The 21,271-nt window shown below is 34.2% G+C and overlaps 1 protein-coding gene and 1 long non-coding RNA gene across 5 annotated transcripts in view; one reads left to right on the forward strand and one right to left on the reverse strand.

Moving 5' to 3' along the window:
- The window catches only part of Cdh10 (cadherin 10), a 222,360-nt gene that overhangs the window by 197,155 nt on the left and 3,934 nt on the right, over positions 1-21,271 (forward strand). For all 3 annotated transcript variants that reach the window (XM_006232080.5, NM_001168631.1, XM_006232079.5), the window contains exons 6-11: positions 750-937; positions 2,428-2,681; positions 7,385-7,521; positions 12,258-12,379; positions 17,368-17,476; positions 20,530-20,781. In XM_006232080.5, the coding sequence (XP_006232142.1) occupies positions 750-937; positions 2,428-2,681; positions 7,385-7,521; positions 12,258-12,379; positions 17,368-17,476; positions 20,530-20,781 (1,062 nt within the window). The remainder of the gene's footprint in view (positions 1-749; positions 938-2,427; positions 2,682-7,384; positions 7,522-12,257; positions 12,380-17,367; positions 17,477-20,529; positions 20,782-21,271) is intronic.
- The window catches only part of LOC102553625 (uncharacterized), a 161,236-nt gene that overhangs the window by 47,098 nt on the left and 92,867 nt on the right, over positions 1-21,271 (reverse strand). For both annotated transcript variants that reach the window (XR_590954.4, XR_005500742.2), the window contains exon 3: positions 20,592-20,777. This is a non-coding gene — a long non-coding RNA (uncharacterized LOC102553625). The remainder of the gene's footprint in view (positions 1-20,591; positions 20,778-21,271) is intronic.

Consider the following 21,271-nt stretch of genomic DNA (forward strand, 5'->3'; position numbering starts at 1 on the left):
CCCATCAGAAATATAGTTTACGACCAGGTGTTAAAATATAAATCTCATTAGTGGTAGGGAAAGTTCATGCAGGAAGCTGATGCAGGTACGACAAGGACTTAGCTATAATCCATGTTTTGCTGCACAATGAAAGAGGCTTTTTTAAGAATCTGGTTTATATACTCTGTGAAGGGCATCTTTTTATTTACAACAGAGACTGTTCGCTACTTTTGTTGTCACAGATACAAATGAGATCCCTATACATTGTGACTGATTCTGTACAGTTCAGAACAGTTTTGATCTATGGCTAAAGTAGGAGATGTAAACAACTTCACATAGCATGGGAAAATACGAAGTACAAATATTCACTGTGCATTGGGTGATTTTTCAGATTCTGTAAACACATTCAGGTGCCTTTCGAGACCCAAACACTCTTTATTGAAATAGAATAAACTAATTTTCAAATTCAGAATTCCTGATACTATTAGCAGTTGATACTATTCAGAATGCCATGTGCACGACAGTACATGTGAAATACCACATTTTTCTCCCAGTTTTAATAAGTATACTGAAGTTATTAATTTGTCAACATCTGAGTGTAATTTGAACAGTATTATTTTACATGCACTTTATTTTGAATATTCTCTAAAAAATCTTATATATGTATATACATATATGTATATATTGTAATGAAGTAATATGTGCATATATATACACACACATGTATGGATATGCATATTAACATTTATACATTTTTTTGTTCTGTACAGACACCATCCATCTGCGAGTTCTTGAATCCTCTCCAGTTGGCACAGCTGTGGGAAGTGTAAAAGCCACCGATGCTGACACGGGGAAAAATGCCGAAGTGGATTACCGCATTATTGATGGAGATGGCACAGATATGTTTGACATTATAACTGAGAAGGACACACAGGAAGGCATCATCACTGTGAAAAAGGTGTTGAGATGCACTGAAAACGAGTATTTCTGTTGAGAGAGTAGACACTTCATCGTGTACTATTTGCTCTCACAAGAGCTACAAAAGAAAACTACACTGGAGTGTTCAGTTGGGTTTTGCATTGCATGTAAATGAGAAGGCTCTGGTATGAGAGACCTCTTTAGACATTCTGAATATATGCCTTTATTTGTAACATGAAACCTGAGATTTGATCAAAAATCAGGCAAGTTAATATATGTGTAATTATATTTCTTAGCCATGTTATTAAAAGCCCAATGTAAAACCAATGTTTTCTTAAAAAGCAGTTAATAACTAATAATGGCAATATATCCTCACAGTTGGGGGCATAAAAATAGCATGGTATCCAGATGTATGAGCCAATAATTAGAGTTGCTAATAAAAAGAGACAGAATGGATTGGAACATAATTTAATTGTTCACAATTTCCCTTCTGCTATATAAATTAAAATTTTCTGCTAACATATGCTCAGTGATAGAATTTAGAGGTAGCCAGGTTTTATTGCAGTTGGCTCCATCATCACAGGAAGAATAAAGCAAATTTCAATTTAGATCCAAATGAAATGTCATAGGAAGAGAAACCATTGAGGTATTGGTAACCAATACAGTTATCCTGGGATGCTATTGAAGGCAAAAGATACCCAACCAGCTATTACTCCAAGTGACCAGCATTGCTAAAAGGCCACTTTTTCATGTAACCAGGAAGTAACATCAACCAACCGGAAAGCAGCAGTAATTCACACAAAGTCCTTGGCTTTTGTGCATGGAAAAATGTAGAAAGATTGAGTAAAGAACATTTTGTGCAATGTTTATGGGTCAAGGGATTATATTTAAAATCTGTGATGTCTAAGTTATCTCAATAACAAACATTCCTTTTTTCTTTTATAATACATCATGAAATTGTATTCTCATATAATTGGTATAACTATTTCTTCCTTTTTTTAAAGTACTTTGTTTATCTTGAATATGTCTTATAACTGCAGAAGTTTTATTAGAGTTTGAAATCCCACAAAGACTTTATAGTTCCATAAACTCATTACAATGGTGGAAATACTTTGACATAGATTTTTAAACAACCCAAATTTTTAAAATTTAGGAATTGTTGCTTTAAAAGGTTAAGTCGTAAGCTGTATGCCATCAAATATATGAACACACAGAAGTTTATAATTTATCAACACATTTTTGGATGAAATTGCCCTTCCAAGATAAATTTAATATTCATCCAAATTTCTACAACAGTCAAAACATTTTTTTTTATTTTCCAAAGTATTGGAATACAGTACTATACAGTACTGTGTAAAGTGAATAAGGTATATACAGTACTATTATACACATATCAATATTACAGAAACCGAGTCTAATTTTTTTTTTTTACTAAAGAACAACTTTAGGATCTTAAAGTCCTGGTGTAACTTGGGAACAGCAGACAGTCCATTTTCCCAAATCTAACTAATGGCTTTTGTCTTTATATAGCCACTTGACTATGAGAACCGAAGACTATATACTCTGAAGGTGGAGGCAGAAAATACCCATGTGGATCCACGTTTTTACTATTTAGGGCCATTCAAAGATACAACAATTGTAAAAATCTCCATAGAAGACGTGGATGAGCCTCCAGTTTTCAGTCGATCCTCCTATCTGTTTGAGGTTCATGAGGATATTGAAGTGGGCACAATCATCGGTACTGTAATGGCAAGAGACCCAGATTCTACTTCCAGTCCCATCAGGTATTTCTCTCAATATTTAAGATGAAAAGAAACAGAGTTGAAAGTCATAAAGGGACCGAGAAATTCTCATTGCTTACAAGAGTTTCTCTGTAAATTCTAATTATGGTATTCACAGAGTTGAGGGAATGTTTTGATTGAAAGTTGTGGGGAACACATATACCAGCTTTATGGTTTTCTAGGTTTTGCCTTATCTATTATGTTACTGGATTATGTCATGTGTTTGAGTCATTAAAATGCTGACTCTTTTGATCACGGATACAGATCATAGATATATATTTGAATATGTAGTATACACAGGCATATTTTTCTTCTAGTCTTGCTTCATTATTGTGTGGGTTTGTTTTCTTTTTTTAACAGCTATTTAAAAAATGTTTGAATATTTCAGAAACCCCTGAATAATTTCCGTACTTTTTGACTTTTCTTCCTACACAATTTTAAAGGCACATGATGTTGGATATTGATATTTAAGAGGGAGCATGTTTCAAGCCTTTCATTGGCATTTTTGCTGGTATATTAAAGAAATACAAGTACCTGTGTTTATTGTTCGGCATGAGAATGAGCTTTTCCTTTAATCTGTTAGGCTGTTGTGGGTTTTGGATTTCATTCTTGAATTTCTAGCCCTGTGACCTAGTCATGTATGAGTTCAAATGTTTGTTTTGTAATTTCTTAGTGAACTCTTATGAATCGTTCAGCTGTAAAATGTGAAGAACCTTCCGTTGCATGTTTCATGGGACTCTGAGTGTTCTCAATTGAACAATTCTGCTTTCTCTGCCAGCCAAGAGTAATTGTACCAGGCAGAACATAATTTATGTCTCTGTGCAATTTATTCATATAGTTTATGCAAATACATTGTCTTATATTCGTGTGTTCCACCACAAGTTATGTACTGGCAGAGAAAGAAAAGTGTACATGATGATCATACTGTGCTCCCATCTGCCTGCTGAACTTTGCCATAAACCTTTTTTTTTGAGATGTTTTATCAAAATTTCTCTTTTAAGAATGTTCTTTTCCTGTAAATTTTCTCCTTTATTGATTTTTTTTTATTTTTGGATTTTTTAAAATTTATTTACATTTCAAATGTCATCCTCTTTCTGGTTTCCCGTCAATAAACCCCAATTCCACCCCCTCCCCTTTCTTCTATGAGGTTGCTCCCCCCTCCCCACGCACCCTTTCCTGCCTCCCCATCCTGACATTCACCTGCACTGAGGGTCCAGCCTTGACAGGACCAAGGGTTTCTCCTCCCATTGGTGCCCAACAAGGCCATCCTCTGCTACTTATGCAGCTGGAGCCATGGGTCTGTCCATGTGCACTCTTTGGATAGTGGTTTAGACCCTGGGAGTTCTGGAGTATTGCCGTTGTTGTTCTTATGAGGTTGCAAGCCCCTTCAGCTCCTTCAATCCTTTCTCTAACTCCTCCAATGGGGACCCTGTTCTCAATGCAATGGTTGCCTGCGAGAGTCCGGTTCTCTCTTTGTCAGTTATGGCAGAGCCTCTCAGGAGACAGCTATATCAAACTCCTGTCAGCATGCACTTCTTGGCAGCAACAACCTTGTCTGGGTTTGGTGGCTGTATGTATATGGGCTGAATCTGTCCCAGGTAGGGCAAGCTCTGAATGGCCATTCCTTCTGCCCTAAACTTTGTCTCCGTATTTCCTCCTATGAATATTTTTGTTCCCCCTTCTAAGAAGGACTGAAGCACTCACATTTTGGTCATCCTTCTTCTTGAGCTTCCTGTGATCTGTGGATTGTATCTTGGGTAATCCAAACTTTTGGGCTAATATCCATTTATCAGTGAGTGCAAACCATGTGTGTTTTAAATTTTCTTAAATTTACTGATATACTTAATTTCCCCCACTAAATAATTGATATTTTCTAGCCAGAGATACAACTGTAGTAGGCCATGCTCTTGGTTACAGCTTTCAAAACAGATTTTAAAATATGATGTGTTGGTTTTTGGTTTTGCCTATTGGTTTTAAAACAGTGTCCCATAACCCATATGGATCACGACTGTATAGTTTATCCCATGAGGACGTTAAAGTTCTGATCTTCCTGATTTTACCTCCCTAATTCTGGGTCTTCTGGCCCATGCTTCTAGGCTCTGCAGCTGTGGAGTCAAACCCAGAGCTTTATGCATGCTATGCAAGAACCCTGCCCAAATATGCTACATACAAGAAACATATATACTGTTTTTGAGGGTTAAATTTTAGCTAAGTACTATTGTTAAAATAACAACGTTTCTCCACAAAATAAAATTGGTTAGTGTCTTCATATAGACTCATCATTGTTATATATAAAATCTATCTGTGGACATTTACCAATAAAGTAAAATGTTAAACGACAGTGTTTATCTGAGTACTACAGAAAGTATAATTACATCTGATAGCCATAATGGTCTACATGACAATGACTTGACTCCATGTTGATTGTAGTATATTTGACTTTGTTTTACCATAGGTATAGAAAATACAAACAAGTAATTTTAGATGTTGTTATTTAGACAGAACCTAGACATATGTATCTTATATAAATGGAAATATATATGGCTAAACATGCATATAAAATAAATTATGCTTTATATATCCAGTGAGTTCATCTTCTTGATGGAAACAAAACATATTTAGTAAAAGTTCTGCCTTTACTGAATAGGTTCAAAATTTTCATCGGTCATCCCCATATTGTTTTATCTACCTATTATAGGAATTGTAAGGCATCTGTAGGTGATATAATGGATAGAAATAGTTGTGAAAGGATATTGTGTTGTACTGAGATAGTACAGATTTTTCATTATGTGTCCCCATCCATTTAGGTAATAATTGTAAGACATCTAGAAGTAATGAACAGCTTACAGGATATTTTTATGGTTGTGTGAATGCTATGTTATCTTATATATGGGCATCAGCATCTGAGAAATTTGGTGTCAACAGAACCAATCTCTAGTTATTTCAAGGGAATACTATTGATACTCGGGAAACAATATAGTTATGTGTCATTTGTTGAATGGTTTACATTATACATGGTATGAATGTTGTCAGTTATTGTGAATTGCTTACGCATATATCAAAGAATTTAGTTTAAGCTTATCCTGAAAACAATTTGAAGAAACAAAGTGAAAATTGCCACATAATTTTCCAATAAACAGATATAAATAAAATTATGCTATGAATCAGAATTGAAAAGGCAGATCTAGGATGATGAAACGGCTTGGTGAATAGGCACTCATCCTGCGACATTGATGACTACAGTTCAAGTCTCAGGGTTCACATGGTGGGACAAAAGAAACCCAAGTGCTCTGGGTTGTCCTCTGACCTCCGTGTATGTACTGAGGCATGTGCACACACTAACATACAAATAAAGAAATTTAGAAATTAATTTTAATGCAGATCTCTATGTTTGCTTTCACGATACTGCCAAATAATCCTCTACATTATTCTATTACTTTTCAAATTGAGGAACAATATCAAAACAAACAAATTGAATTGAGATTAGCCAGTGAGATTAGTACTGTTCTTAATTGTGTTTTATATATTAATCAACGCATTTTAACTTCATGTCTTCCTTTTTCACAAGTAATGGCCTTGCAGTTTTCCAACATACCCTGTAATTCAGTATCCTATTTTATTTTGATAAGTATTTGCAGATTGCTCTCATGTTTGAACATATTTTTCACTCAGAGAAGTTTGCACATGAGAGTCAAGTAGAACTCAGTGTCAGCTAGACTCCCTTGCCGAGTGGAATAACACTGGCAGTAGACTTGATGATTTATTGCCTTATTTCCTCTTTCAAATTAGTAATGAAAGAGTTTAGAATACAATGTCAAAAATGGAGAGGATTAATACTGGATGGTTTACATTATAACACTGCAAACTACTTTGATTACCACAAACAGTCATAGAAGACTTGGGGAAGGAGTTATCTTTTGATTTGGAAAGTATTTCAGGTGTAGTGACATAATGGTTTGTTTTGATTGTGCTATAACTGGGATTTCATTAAGGTACTGCTGTTTACTTTGATTATGCCACCCTGTGACTTATGCTAGTATTATGCTTTCAAATGGCATGTAGTGTGATGACTGATATCGGTTTCCAAAAAATGTTTGAATTTATTGATGAAGATGTACTCTTTAAACATGCATAATAATTTCTTATACTGAACTGTCTCAATTATAAAAGGCCTTAAGGCATTTATTTTATAATCATACATGTGATTAAAGAACCTGAAGCTAGATTGATATCACAAATCAAAAACTGACAATGTATTGCACGGATGTAAGCAATGTTGTCTCCAATGTCCCCATTAATAATGAGACTGGGTTTCTAATATTGACATCATGGTGGGCCATTATAGTATTTCAACATCAGAAGACTTGGTTACTGCATAGAGGCACTTGACATGAAACTACATATGACACTACTCTGTGTCCCAAAATACACCCAAATTAGTTGACTTTATATGGCGACAGGCAATAGTTTAAATAATGGACATTTGCAGAACTTGTATATCTATGGAAAATAAAGTACCAATTCATGCCTGGAGTAATAGTGCATCTGTTTCAATTGCTGAAACAGATTATATTCTATATCAGCTCAATGGTTTCCTATAATTTTGAGTAGAGTGTGTATTAGAGTATATAACTTTGTATTTTACTGTTTGACCTTGCAAACCATTAATATCGTTGCCATGTGCTTTCTTTGTCACCTATTTTCAGATTTACTTTAGATCGCCATACTGATCTTGACAGGATCTTTAACATTCATTCTGGAAACGGATCACTTTATACATCAAAGCCACTTGATCGTGAACTATCTCAATGGCACAACCTTACCGTCATAGCTGCCGAGATCAGTAAGGAGATATAGTTAATGAATTTTTCAATTATTTGAATAATTTTCTACCTGTATTTTAAGCTATGTGTGTGTATATTTTATGCTGAGATAATTCTCTTCATACACATTACATTTCAATGTGCTTTTTAAAATAACTTTTTAAAATGTCAATTTTTCATCATTTCCTTTGCTTTTAAACAGAGGTACATAATTAAATATATTGCAACTGTAGTAAAATGTTATCTGTGCTCTCTTGGGTATTTTGACATGCCTTGAGTAAGGAATTGCCTAAATCTCTTTTTTATCTCTGGTGCAGATTTGTTTTGTTTGGTTTATAAAGTTAGCTGCTGTAAGAAAATTCAAGACATATAAATTATTTTCTTAAAAAATCAACATTGCTTTTAATATAGTTTGGTTATTTCTTTCTCTTATCTTGTGAATTTGAAAGTTTACTATATTTTCAATATTTTCTTCTAATATTTCAGACTCATATCACTTGTTCTAATGAAATTTATTCATGATCTTAATATCTGCATTTACCAAATTCATTCTATTTGGGGTGTAGGATTTCTGTAAGTATCTTGTAACTCTAGTCTAATGGTCAAAGATTCCCATAATTTAATCTTCTTCTGGGAACTCTTTACTTCTCCTTTTGGTGAAGAAAACTTTGCTGGTTATAGCAAGCCTTATCTTGATCTTGATTGGCAGTTGTGTTCTATCAGGATGAGAACACATCACCTTCTATATCCTCTTGGAATTTAGAATTCTTCTTGATCTATCTTCTATTTGTCTACTGTATTTGCCTTTAAATTTACTTGACATTGCTCTCTGTTACAGACTGTAATACTCTTTCTTTTTATGCACTTTTAACAATTTAACTTTAATATATCATAGTAAAGTACATTTATGATCATGTAATTTAAAATATCTAAATTTAGATTCTAAATGCTTCTTGAACAGGGATGCCGATGATCTTCCCCAGATTTGGGGAGTTTTCTAATTTTGTTTTAGTAAAGAGTTTTTCTACACCCTCAAATTATAACCCTTCTCCTTCAGGAACACCAATATGTGAAATGCTTATTTAAGGGTACCTCACAGTTCTTACATTTTCTTTTCTGTTTTATTTTCCTTTAAATTTAATAAATACTTCTTGATGACTGCACATGGAGTAAGGCTGCTTCGAAGTTCAGAAAGATCACAGCAATGGTGTTTTTTTTTTTACAGTGTGTAGTCTTCTGTAGTGAGTGGAACGACTTGTATGGCATTACTGTCAAACCAGCAAGACTGCATTTATGCACCCATCGTTTTCAGTATTGTTGGTAACTTGGGTATACTTTCCCCAAATAACCTTGCCTCCTTGTGTCACAAGGCCCAACTTGCTCACGTTCACTTGGTGATCTCACCTAGGATTGTATATATGGGAACCAGGAATTCTTTTCCAAACCAAGTATAGGAAGACAAAAGGTAGCTTTCAGCTCAGGGTGTGTGACATAGGCCTCTTTGAAACATAGACCCATTGGCCTAATGAACCTTCCTTATTTAGGTGGTTTTCTTGTAAAAACCATCACTAACAAAACAGACTTTTGTAATCATTCTCTTCCATGCCTTGTCTTTTCTTTTTCCTGTTTGTATAACTTTCAATACTTCTGTTTCTCCTTAGGCATGAACTTTGGCTAGAGGGACCTCCCATTTTCCCACCTTTTCTTTTTGTTGCAAGCTCACATGACCACAGCCGGGCAGGATAGAGGGCATATATTGCTTTTAAGATCTTTAAATTAGAATTTCTCTAGCTAATATTTTTATTAACTTCATCTTACTGAAGAGCTTGGTCTGTGGAAATTTTTGTAATTTTACAGTCACATTGCCAGAAGCAGCAAACTGGGAATCGAATTGATTATTTGATTTCTAGATCTAACACTTGATTCTGGGCTTGCTTTAAAAAAATCAATAGTTCATCCAATTAGAAAATGGCAAGCTAAAGTCTGAAATAATACGTTTTTAAAATTGCAGCAGATATTGTTCCCAAATAGAGGAATGTGTCATTGTCTATGGAGGCCTGTGCCATTGTTTAGTAGACTGTTGAAAATCATTATGGATACAGATGTGGCATCACATGCCCAACACTCAGAAGGCCAAAAGGCTGAATCAGAGTGATGTTGGGGAAGTCCTGCCCCAGACTACAAGAATATTTTCAAACCCTAAAGAATAATCAAAAGAAAAAATCATTAGGAAAATTGAGATGGTGGCAACAGAGCCTTAAATTAAATGTACAGTCATTTACACAATAAAGGAACTAAAAAGCCATGTATAGCCTTGCTTCTGCAAACTTTTTCACAGTACCCGGTCCCTTGCTCAATCAATTGTAAGGCGAAGCAGCTCTCTACACTTTTTTTTTTAAAAGAAGCTTCAACTTTCAATTGAGTCATGCTGAGAACTGCCTAAAATCCCGTACATGTAATACTGAGTCAACACAACCATCAAGTCTGAGATACTGGAGGCAATTATTACAAACCCAAACCAGGTCTGAGTCACCCAGAGTCTCAGAATTGTCAGGTAACTTTTAAAAGCTTCTAACTGAAATAATGAATTGAGCTTCATCATCCTAGCTGGAATCTGAAATCCTCACGCATGCCTTCTCCAAAGACAATGCCTTGTTTAGAGAGTTATAAATGGTGATGTCAGTTGAGTCCATCAATTTTAAAACATTATTTTTCCTATAAAGAAAACGTCTATTTCTCTGTCTTCACCCAGATCTAATGAGATCCAATTTGGAGCTTCTGGAATCTGATTGTTGGTGCTGTCTGCTCAACTCAAGATCCTTATTCAAGCTCACTGAGCTTGGAATTGCATTTTCTATTTCAGATACTTTGAGAAATTTAACTTCTAAAGCTAGTCGAAGTAATTATGATTCTGTAAAAAGCTAAGCCAATTACTTCTTAAGTACTAAGCCTATTCTTGCCCTTAAGTGAAATCAATCTGTGGAATAAGCGCTGGAAATGCCCACCTGCCAACCACATGTAGCCAGGGTCCCATTATGCTGTTCTGGGCATTGAATGCCATGAGGGTAGAAGAAAAAAGAAACACATACAGGGGATTGTTTCACTAGACTTTAAACACTGGTTTGATGGTAAATGTGTCCCACACAAGCCCTGAGTAGGATAGCGGTGTGTGTAAATGAATCATTTTCAGATGTGTTTCCAGGTCCCGCCTCTAAAGGTTTAATTCTACATGGCACAGAAAAAAAAAATCACACCATGTGATACAGTCTGCCTCGGGTAATTATTCAGTGCATTATTCCATGGTATAATTTCTTTCCCTCTTTAAAGAAAATATTCTCAAATGCCAGGTGGAAAATGCCAAACTGTAAAATTAAGGTCACAACCAGTGACTTCATAAAAACTTGGGATTTTAGCCAGAGAGTTCCTAAAATTGCATGTGAAATCTGACCATTATTGCATATGATAATGCATATATATATACATATAATGTATACTGACAAGAAATCATTCAACACATGCAGAAAAGTTATGTTTTTTGAGAGCCCTAAGAATCAAGAAAATGATTCACGCTTGCCTGTCTTTGGATGACTGGAAAAGCTGATGCATGCATAGAAATGGCCTTACTTGAGGACATACATCCTGCAAGCCTTTATTGCTTATGCCTCGTTGTTATAGTACAGTCTTCCTGAAGGACTCTGAGGGGGATTCAGGTGGTAAATATAAGCCAGCTGCTATTCAGTATGATTCTTCCTTGGAATGCTTTATATTTTTATTTATACAGAAGCTGTAGCATCTGCCAGCAAAAAAGATTAGTGTAAGCACTGTTTTCTGAATAGATGACTCCAGGCCTTACGCTTTATAAAGCACATTCATCCCTGTGGATTTAGCTTTTGATTCAAAGAACCTTGAGTTATTTAGAAAGAAGCTGAAGAGTCTTCCTATTGTGTTTGAGAAGGGTCTCAGAAAGCAATTTCTTACCTATGAAACTTTTTTGCCTCTTTCAATGCCATTAGCATAATTAGAAAGTGGAGCTTCCAACATGAGTTAATAAAAGTAAATATTTTGCATGCGTCTCACTCTATCAATAGATAAAACAGCATTGTGGAAGCATGCTTGCAACTCTACTCCACAGAACCATCAGGAGAGGAGGGTCCACTCCTACTTACATATACCTCTAAGTATCAGCAAAATCTAAGTAAGAGTAAGGGCAGTAGGACACTGAATAACAGCACTTTTTTCTATTTTTGTTTGTTTGTTCATTTGTCTTTTTATTCTACTTCTTGTCCATGTATTCATCAGATCCATGTGTATCAAGGGAAACTGTTAGCACTGTTTGTATCTCTTCATTGTATGTATATTTTATTGTGATGAAAATTAGTTCAAACTCCTATATAATAGAAGGAATGTACAAGATATGTTTTGATTCTATAGGTGGTTTCAGTGTTAATATTTAACCTATTTATATAATCCCATCTCATAATTGGGTAGTAGAGACACACATATAATCTGAACTCAATTACACTGTATCATACTTTTAAAAGAAATGAAAAAATAGTAATAGTACTCTTATGCTCAATAACAAGGGTATTCATGACTACTTAATTAGACTAGGTAGTAATTTTCTTTATTGCATTTGTTCATTCTGTAAGAAGGATAGACTTGATCTTTATTTGTAGGTGAGTATTTAGTACCCATAAGATGACTATCTAAATTGAATCCTGTACACAAATGTATTTTTTTTATTTCCTCTTTCTAGATAATCCTAAAGAAACAACTCGTGTGTCTGTTTTTGTGAGGATTTTGGATGTTAATGACAACGCTCCACAATTTGCTGTGTTTTATGACACATTTGTATGTGAAAATGCCAGACCAGGACAGGTGAGCAACTATTCAATTCCAATTCAGGATGGTTTTAGCTGTGTGTAAATGTGTTCTTGTCAAAATCTTGGAAAGAATGAATCAAACAGAGAAACATTTATATATATTCTCATTAAAAATTTAGAAATTAGTTGATGTTTATAAAGTTGAACGTATTTTAACAGTCAAGTTGCCCAATTCCTTTGCCAAGACGTAATGCAATAAAACAATAATCAGATCTTACTCTCTAACAATAAAACAACAACAACAGCAATAATAATAATAATTAATAATAATAATAATAATAATATATTGTCTTTCCCATAAAAGTTAAGATTTGGGTAATAGCTTTAACTTTTTCAACTTTGAGTATAAGAGTATACACCAGAATCTTTTCTGTGCCATTGGTCCAATATTAATAACTATTTAGTAAAATGAAAGGTGGTGTTAATACACTTTTAGTAATCAGAAGCTAGACCTTGACAACTCCAGCCAGCTGGTCTTTGCCACTCATTCCGAACAGACCGATTAAATTAACAAACAAGAATGAAAGGCAGAGAAACAAGATTTATTCAGCATTGACCAAGTTGAACGGAAGAACCAATAAAAAGGGTCAGTGATGCCCACTGGTCCATCTTTGGAGTCCTAAATGAGATTTTGGTTAAACAAAATTTAGGGATGATGCAAAATGAAGCATTCTGATCAAAAGTGGCCTGCCTACCATTGGCATGACCCTGTCTCAATTATAGTTTCTTATCTAAAGTGGTCTATGAGATTGTCCAAATGTGGTGACGAGTTTTTCCTGTCCCTAGCACAGTAGAAGACATTTTCTTCTTCAACATGAGATTCCTGGGAAATTTCTAAATTAGTCGATTGTTTCCAAAGTCCAATAGCCCAAGGGTACAGTACCAATAACTCCTCAGAATATTTTCCTTGCTGAAGACCAGTGACAGTGAGACTCAGGAAAGGCAGAGACAAGTACACAGGATCACTGAAACAATCAGTGTTGGGGTGTATGTGAACATGTTTTGAAGCAAGGCGCCCCTTTCATTCACTGTTCAGGATTGCCTCTATTTTTCCTCAGTGTGGCAACACATAAAATACTTAATGACTTCATTTTAGTCCTTTGAAGCATTCTTCCTATATCAGCTTTGTTTGGAATTATTTAAATCATTTCCTCAGTGGACTCATTTTGTTGTTTGAAAAGCTCTGGCATATATGGCTGAAAGAAATGCTCTTAATTGGTTTGAGTGCTATCTTCACAGAAGGAAGCTGCATATTATAAATAATAATTGGGAATCAAAAGCATTTTATTAGAGATAGAGAAGCCACTGAGAATCTGTGTTGTATTTTGACATCATTTAGTGCTTTTATAAACATCAATGTCATCGCTATATTTTTATGCAAATTACATTGCACAATAACTCTAGTTGTTCTCGTGAATATTGTAATGGGAATTCAATAGCCTGTCTATTATTTGAAAGAATAAAATTACTGCAATTAGAATATTTTTACTTGAAATGTTATGGAAATGTTTATTTCTGAATATTTAAATAACTTAGGTGCTTCTAACTTTCTTCTTAATGAAGCAGTGTCTACCATAAAAGTAACGTTCCAAATAATCCTTTGCCAAGCAGGCTCAGCATGATTTAAGTTAAAATCTTTGCTGTAAATGATAAATTATCCACTTTTCTACTACTACATGCACTGCTCACTCCATGATTATTCAATTTGAATTTTAAAGAAATATCTTTAAGGACAGTTGAGTCATAAACACTGATAATACTGATGTATTCAAAATATTCAAAATAAGGAATGCTGCATATTTTCTTGACTTTCTCTCTCATTCATTGCAGCTAACCCCCTGTTTTGAGACTTTCTGAATATTTCAAAATAGTTCATGAAGAAAAATAATCAAAAAGTTGTTTTAAAAATATTTACCCAGTCTTAACAACTTTAATATTAAGAATATGATTAACTCTTTTCTAGCTGCCCATATGTGCACATATGTCCATATTGACTGCATTCCTTCATATTAGTTTATTTTAGTGTTATTGCACTAAAAATAGTTTTGTTTAAACAAAGTTTTTATATATGAAATCAATAGTTGTCTTTTATGGCATGGGTCAGTATTTCAAGAACTTGAGAGACTGAGACATGAACATCGCGAGTTCAAGTACACCTACAGAGTGTACTGAGGGACAGCCTGGGCTACGTATTATTTCTCAAAGAGAAAAATCATGGTGGAAGTGAAAAGTCTATGGATTTGGGATTGAAAGTCATGACATTTAATCAAGCAAAGACAAAGTTTTTGTTCTCTAAATGTTCTCACTAAGCCTTGAACATTTGGACTTCCGAGCATACTTGCCTTATTTATTGAGTACCTTAATCCAAGTAGTAGCCCTATAACTTAAGTGTTCTTTAAATAGCACAGATCTACAGCATGGGGTATAATCCTATGCATATGGTGTGAGGACATGGATAAATCAGAAATAAAGCTGCATGCCACCACGTTTTCCTTTGTATCCCTTGCCTTTGGTCTTGTGAATGCCTTTCTTTAAGGAAGGGGCATTTTATTTAGAATGGATGAAACTTGCCACTGAGAGGAAGTTAACTGGCTTCTTCTTTGCCTAAATTGGGCTACTCACCTCGTACCTCACACAGAGGAATTGACAGTCTTCAGAAACTGGGAGATTAAGATGGCTCTTCCTGCATAGACTTCCCTTGCTGACTTCCGCTTCTTCAGCTGCTGATTATATTTTCATGTCAAAAGGCACAAAGTCGCATTTAAAACTCAGAGAGTCTTTTCAAAAGTTCTCTCAGGGAGAGTGGAACTTATTTTCATTCCCCCATGCCTAAGAACCATATCACATCAATTTTTCAACTGACAACATCCATGAAGTCAAGTGGTAGCCAAGGGTTTATCAAACCCAAAATATCTAACATGTATATTCAGAAGAACAGTATTCAGATCCATTTCTGACCACCAGGAATGGTGTGTTTGGCCAGAAGAAATATTAATTTTCTCACAGAAAAAGTTAAATACTTCAAACATAGTAACTGCTTTGCTTTCTCTGTGCATCAAAGAATCTACTACGGGCTGGAGAGATGGCTCAGAGGTTAAGAGCACTGACTGCTCTTGCAGCAGTCTGGAATTCAATTCCCAGTAACTGCCATGGCTTAAAACTATCTGTAATGGGATCTGATGTCCTCTTCTGGTGCGTCTGAAGACAGTTCCAGTGTACCCACAACATAAGATAAACAATTCCTAAGAGAAAGAAAAATAAATCTACCAACATTTTATCATTGCTTCATTATATTAGGATCACTGAAATAAACTTGAAGTTGTAGTAGAGTGTGAAAATACAAGTCAACTTTGTTACTGCTAAAGGATTGATCTGTTTGTGTTCGATCACATACATATCCACAAGCATTAGCTTTTGTCTGTTTATTTCCTTTTCCTAGCATTAAAATGGAATAAAATAGTGAGTGCTTCATGAGCCAGAGGAAATCCTATCATTAGTTTAGTACAGAGCATGAGTTCTGGAATGACAGAGACACAGCTATGTGTCATTTTATTTATTGTCATTTAATGCTAGCATATTCCCCTTTCTGTATCACTGAGTTTAAAAAAGTGTTTCAACCAACAACTGATCATTAATACTTTGGTGTTACTATATACTATATACTATAAGTGTATATATATATATATAATTTGTAGATGTCAGGAATATTTCATAATTTCCTACACACATATGTAAAGAAGCAGACATTGGTCCTTAAAAATAGATCAGTTTGGTCTAGACTGAATTTGTCATTTGTCATATTGAGACTTTGTAATTTTTCTTTAAAGGATCATTAGTTCTACTTTTATATTATCTCTAAATATTTTTAGTATCTCTTTGTGTTAACATTAATCTTAGTGACTAATAATTTCCACTGGTCGGTTTCTGTTATTTCATTTATGGCACTTATTTTTTTAATATTCTAATGAATCACTCTTTTAAAAGGAGAAAACACAAAACATTGTTGAAAGAAGAGAGTCAGGGGAGAAGAAACAGATAAATTAAGAACTTTTAAGGAGTACCTTCCTAATACCAGTATTTCTACATGTTTGTCCTGAAGCAATTCATGTATCTGTACTATTTTATTCTATTGAAATCTGTTTCTTTTTATTATTATTGTAATAAATAATTAGTCACCCATGATTTAATACTGTTTTAAAATAATTTCAACATCCAAATGATTATACTTGTTCATTATTTCTAGAAAATACTATATTGCTTTGTGTAGTTTAATTAAATTTCTTGAATGGCTTTGAAATAAATAATTTGAAGTATAATAAGTAGGCTATTTTTACTGCTATTGCTCTAACATGTTTCGAAAGGAAAGCAATTTAATATAATGTGATAATAATTTGTTCAGTGTCGAATTATCCCACATGATGTTTTAAGCTTGATATTCCTTGTTAAATCAACAAAAACTCAAGAAAATATTGTAATGAAATAGGCAAATCGTAGCAAACTAAAGCTTTAAAGTTATATTAAGGACATACTTTTAATTAAGAACATATTTTAATTAAGAATAAGTTTGAATGTTTTTATAAGCATCAATAAATTTAAGCTTTTGCTGCTCATTTAAATTTAATTTCTTAAAATATGATGCATATAAGTGGGAAAGAAAAGAACATCAGTGTAGCATATGTACACGTCTGATCCATAGTCACATGTTTAGTAAAAACATGATGAAGGTGACAAGCAACGTTCATGGCGAGATAGGGTACTATGTTTTCAACTTGAAAAACAGAGTTTCTCTTTTATATAACATTTTTGTTCATTTTAAAATGTGTGTGTGTGTGTGTGTGTGCATGTGTGTGTGCATGTGTGTGTTCTTAAGTACAACTTGTTCCATCAGTATCATGTTACTTGTACACATGTTTACAAAATACCATAAATGATCCCTGTCCTATTTATAGACATGTCATGACTGTAATGTTTTCTTTCCTGCAGCTGATACAGACAATAAGTGCAGTTGACAAAGATGACCCCTTAGGTGGACAGAAGTTCTTCTTCAGTTTGGCTGCTGTGAATCCTAACTTCACAGTGCAAGACAATGAAGGTCATTTTTGTACTGTTTTCATGCATAATATGTAAAATGGAAATGGTTGCCCATACTAATTATTGCAACAAAACAATTCGTTTATCTATGCTCTGTATAAAGCTAATGACGTAAACTTAAAAAGCTGTTTATATCCATATTTAGCAATGCATTATTATAATACCTTATTTAGGGTTATTTGCTCCCTTAAATTTTAAATAATAAAATAAATTATAAAACTGTAGGAGTTCAAGGAAAGGTGAAATGTGGAATTGATTAGAAAGGTCACAAGTAATTAGTTAATATTGTAAACATGATAGGACACGAATGGCTGTAGGACAGAAAGATGATGTGTATATTTACTATACAAATTTTCATTGGGCATAATAGTGTGCTATTTACTGGAGAGTATAAGTGGACTGTGAGGAAAGAGAACCAGGCACAAAATCCTGAGAAAGCATTTACATATTTCCTTTTGCAAAGGCGAGTGTGCTAAAATACAAAATTCATATCTCTGAAATTATTTCTTTGTTGTTCTCATAAAAGCCATGAAGCATTTTAGATACACATTGTGAAAACAGCTATGATTTTTTAAATGTTGACAAATATGCGTCATGAGAACTACGCAACTCTAGACTATACACATCCCTCACCCACACAGGCATATGAATATGTGTGCTAATAGAACTCGTCTATATTTAATACATTTCATGGCAAATAATGACCTCAGCCTCTGATGGTAGAAGATATATTTGCCTCACTATGGCTGCAGATGTAATTCAAATAAATCTCATAAGCACACTGGCAAATATACAATACTTTCTTCACAGTGTTTGAAATGTATTAGCAAAGTTAGTTGGCTATATTCCCTCAAGGTGGTTCCAAAGTGCCATAAAATAGCTTAAAATCTTGTAGCATTTTACATCATGCTATCCACTCACCACGAGATTTCATCTAGTAGAATGTTCACTTAACCAATAAGTGATTCCAAGAGAAATTATCCTTTGGCGACATGTCTTACTAGATCCTAAGATTTGAAATGTCCATGTTTTCTGTCACCCTAGACACATGAAGTAATTGGATTAGAAAAGGGTAACATGGACTTGGCAGTTAATATACACAGGGCTGCACTGTTTCTGAGTTTCAGATGAACAACATGCAACATAATTTCCATTTGCTGAACCTGGTAACCTAAACACAGATTTTGGAATAGAGCTGTCTGTATCGAATCCTCAGGACTGAACTAACAATACTCATTTCTGAGTTTATTTAATTTAGATTATTTCCTGTGAAGCTGAAAACGAGATATTAAAAAGTGAGCTAGGAGGTTAGGAGTGGTGCTGTCATGGAGCAGCCTTTCAAAAGTCCTGGAGAAGCCACTTAAGGCTCACCTCAGTTAGCATTTAACATAGATTACTGTTTTGTTATATTAGAAAGTATTCTTGATTCTGTATAATTTACTCAGAGTGAGGAATAAAGTTATACAAATATCAGCCTGAAGAGCTCACTGAGTAGCGTTCCATTAAATTTGGTGGGACATCTTATCTAATTTTATATACGTTAATGTTTTATGTTATTGGGTCAAGATTCAGAAGAGTTGTAATTATATAGGAATCAATTAAAAGATACAACTTGTGTGATATTTCCTCGTTTATCCTTATGTTCATCTTACATATCTGAAATTTACTGATATCAATCCTTTTTTAGATTAATTTATTTCTGTGGCAATTCAAATATTATCTATCACAATTCAAAAATATTGTTTCATAAAACTTTGAATCATAGGGATATTTTAAAACAAAAATGACTGGCTGTTAATATGACAAAATATTACAAAATTAATATTCAAAAGATACAAGTTAAAAGGTACCTACACATGACACTAAAAATACATATATGTATGCAAATTTTTATCTGAGATATTAATGCTTGAGAGGTTCATTTTAAAATTTACTTAGATGTTTCTAATACATTAAAGATCTGCTTTTCTAATATAGTTGACATCTTTCTAATAATGTAGAAAACAATTAAGTTTTATTTAGCTACCAAACTGGATACCACTGCCATTTTCCTTTTTGTTTAATTGACTGACTCCTGTTTCTATATTGGCCGTATGGCCAGTCTTTTGAGAATCAAGGCTACATTCATCTGATAATAAAATAAGATAGAACTTAACATACTCTATGGCCTTAAATGTTGGTTATTTTGTGTGTAGAATAAACTACCTCTCCTTTCACCTATAATTCATACTAAAACCTGGGTAACTGTCTGAATAGGGAAATCTTCACCAGAACAGTAGAAATTAATTGTATGGTTGACTTTATTAAAATTTTATATTTTTGAAATGTTATTTGTTACTCCCAAATAGTGATAGCAAGTTGCTCATTAATAGTACCCATAATTTATATATATATGTTTACATATTTTTCTCATATTTTCATTTTAATGGTTGGAAACTGTTGAGAAATATTAAATATTTGCTAATCTTTGATTGTATATTAGAATCTTAGTAGTTTTAGATAACTATTGATTTTTATGCTTACTGGGTCATATTTTCCTCATTATTTTTAGATTAAAGCACATTTTGTTGTATGAAAATACACACTCAGATATGTTTAAATTTAAACAATTTAAAACGATGTTTTTCTTGATACAAGCTTGCTTCTTAAAACCTATAAAGTAGTTATCATCTGTATATATTTCATAAGAGAATTCTTATATTTACCATTATGCAATAATAATTTGAAAGCAAAGCAGGAATGGAGCCTGAGCATGAGGCTGCGTTTCTATAATCACAGTGCTCAGCAGCTTGACCAGAGGAACTGATCTTAGTCAAGCCCAGCCAATGCTACACAGCAAAATTCTTTCTCACAATTAATAAATACAAATGCATAGTGCTGGATTCTTCATGTTATCTAGTATACCTTGCCTAGTTTGAATTACATTATCAACATTGAATAGAAAAAAATTCATAATTTACTTAAAATGATAATTCTTTTCATTTAAAACCACAGTTAACACTGCAACAAACTAACTGCTCTAAATTATTTGCAATGTTTTGTAATTCATTTTAGACAACACTGCCAGAATTTTAACCAGAAAGAATGGCTTCAACCGTCATGAAATAAGCACCTACCTACTGCCGGTAGTGATATCTGATAATGACTACCCCATTCAGAGCAGCACTGGCACCCTGACGATCCGTGTTTGCGCCTGTGACAGCCAGGGCAACATGCAGTCCTGCAGTGCCGAAGCCCTGCTCCTTCCTGCTGGCCTCAGCACTGGCGCCTTGATCGCCATTCTTCTCTGCATCATCATTCTGCTGGGTAAGAAGTGTTGAAGAATTGGACTGAGGTTGCTGAATGATTTGGAACCCCATAGGAAGAACAACAATATCAACCAACTAGACTCCCCAGAGCTCCCAGGGACTAAACCACCATCCCAAGAGTACATAAAGATGGACCTATGCCTCCAGTTGCATATGTAGCAGAGGATGGCCTTGTCAGTCATGAATGGGAAGAGAAGCCTTTAATCCTGTCAATACTTGATGCCCCAGTGTAGGGGAATGTCAGGGTGGGGAGGTGGGAGGGAGTGGGTGGGCTAGCAGGTTTCTGGAGGGGAAACTGGGAAAGGGGATAACATTTAAAATGTAAATAAGAAGATTCCAATAAAAAGAAAAAACAAACAAGATAGATAGATAGATAGATAGATAGATAGATAGATAGATAGATAGATAGATAGATAGATAGATAAAAAAAATTTTAAAAACGTTGAAGAAAGTGCACGGTCTCCCAAAATGACTAATTCAGTCTGTAA

Source organism: Rattus norvegicus, chromosome 2 (assembly GCF_036323735.1).
Source record: "Rattus norvegicus strain BN/NHsdMcwi chromosome 2, GRCr8, whole genome shotgun sequence".
Lineage (NCBI taxonomy): Eukaryota > Metazoa > Chordata > Mammalia > Rodentia > Muridae > Rattus > Rattus norvegicus.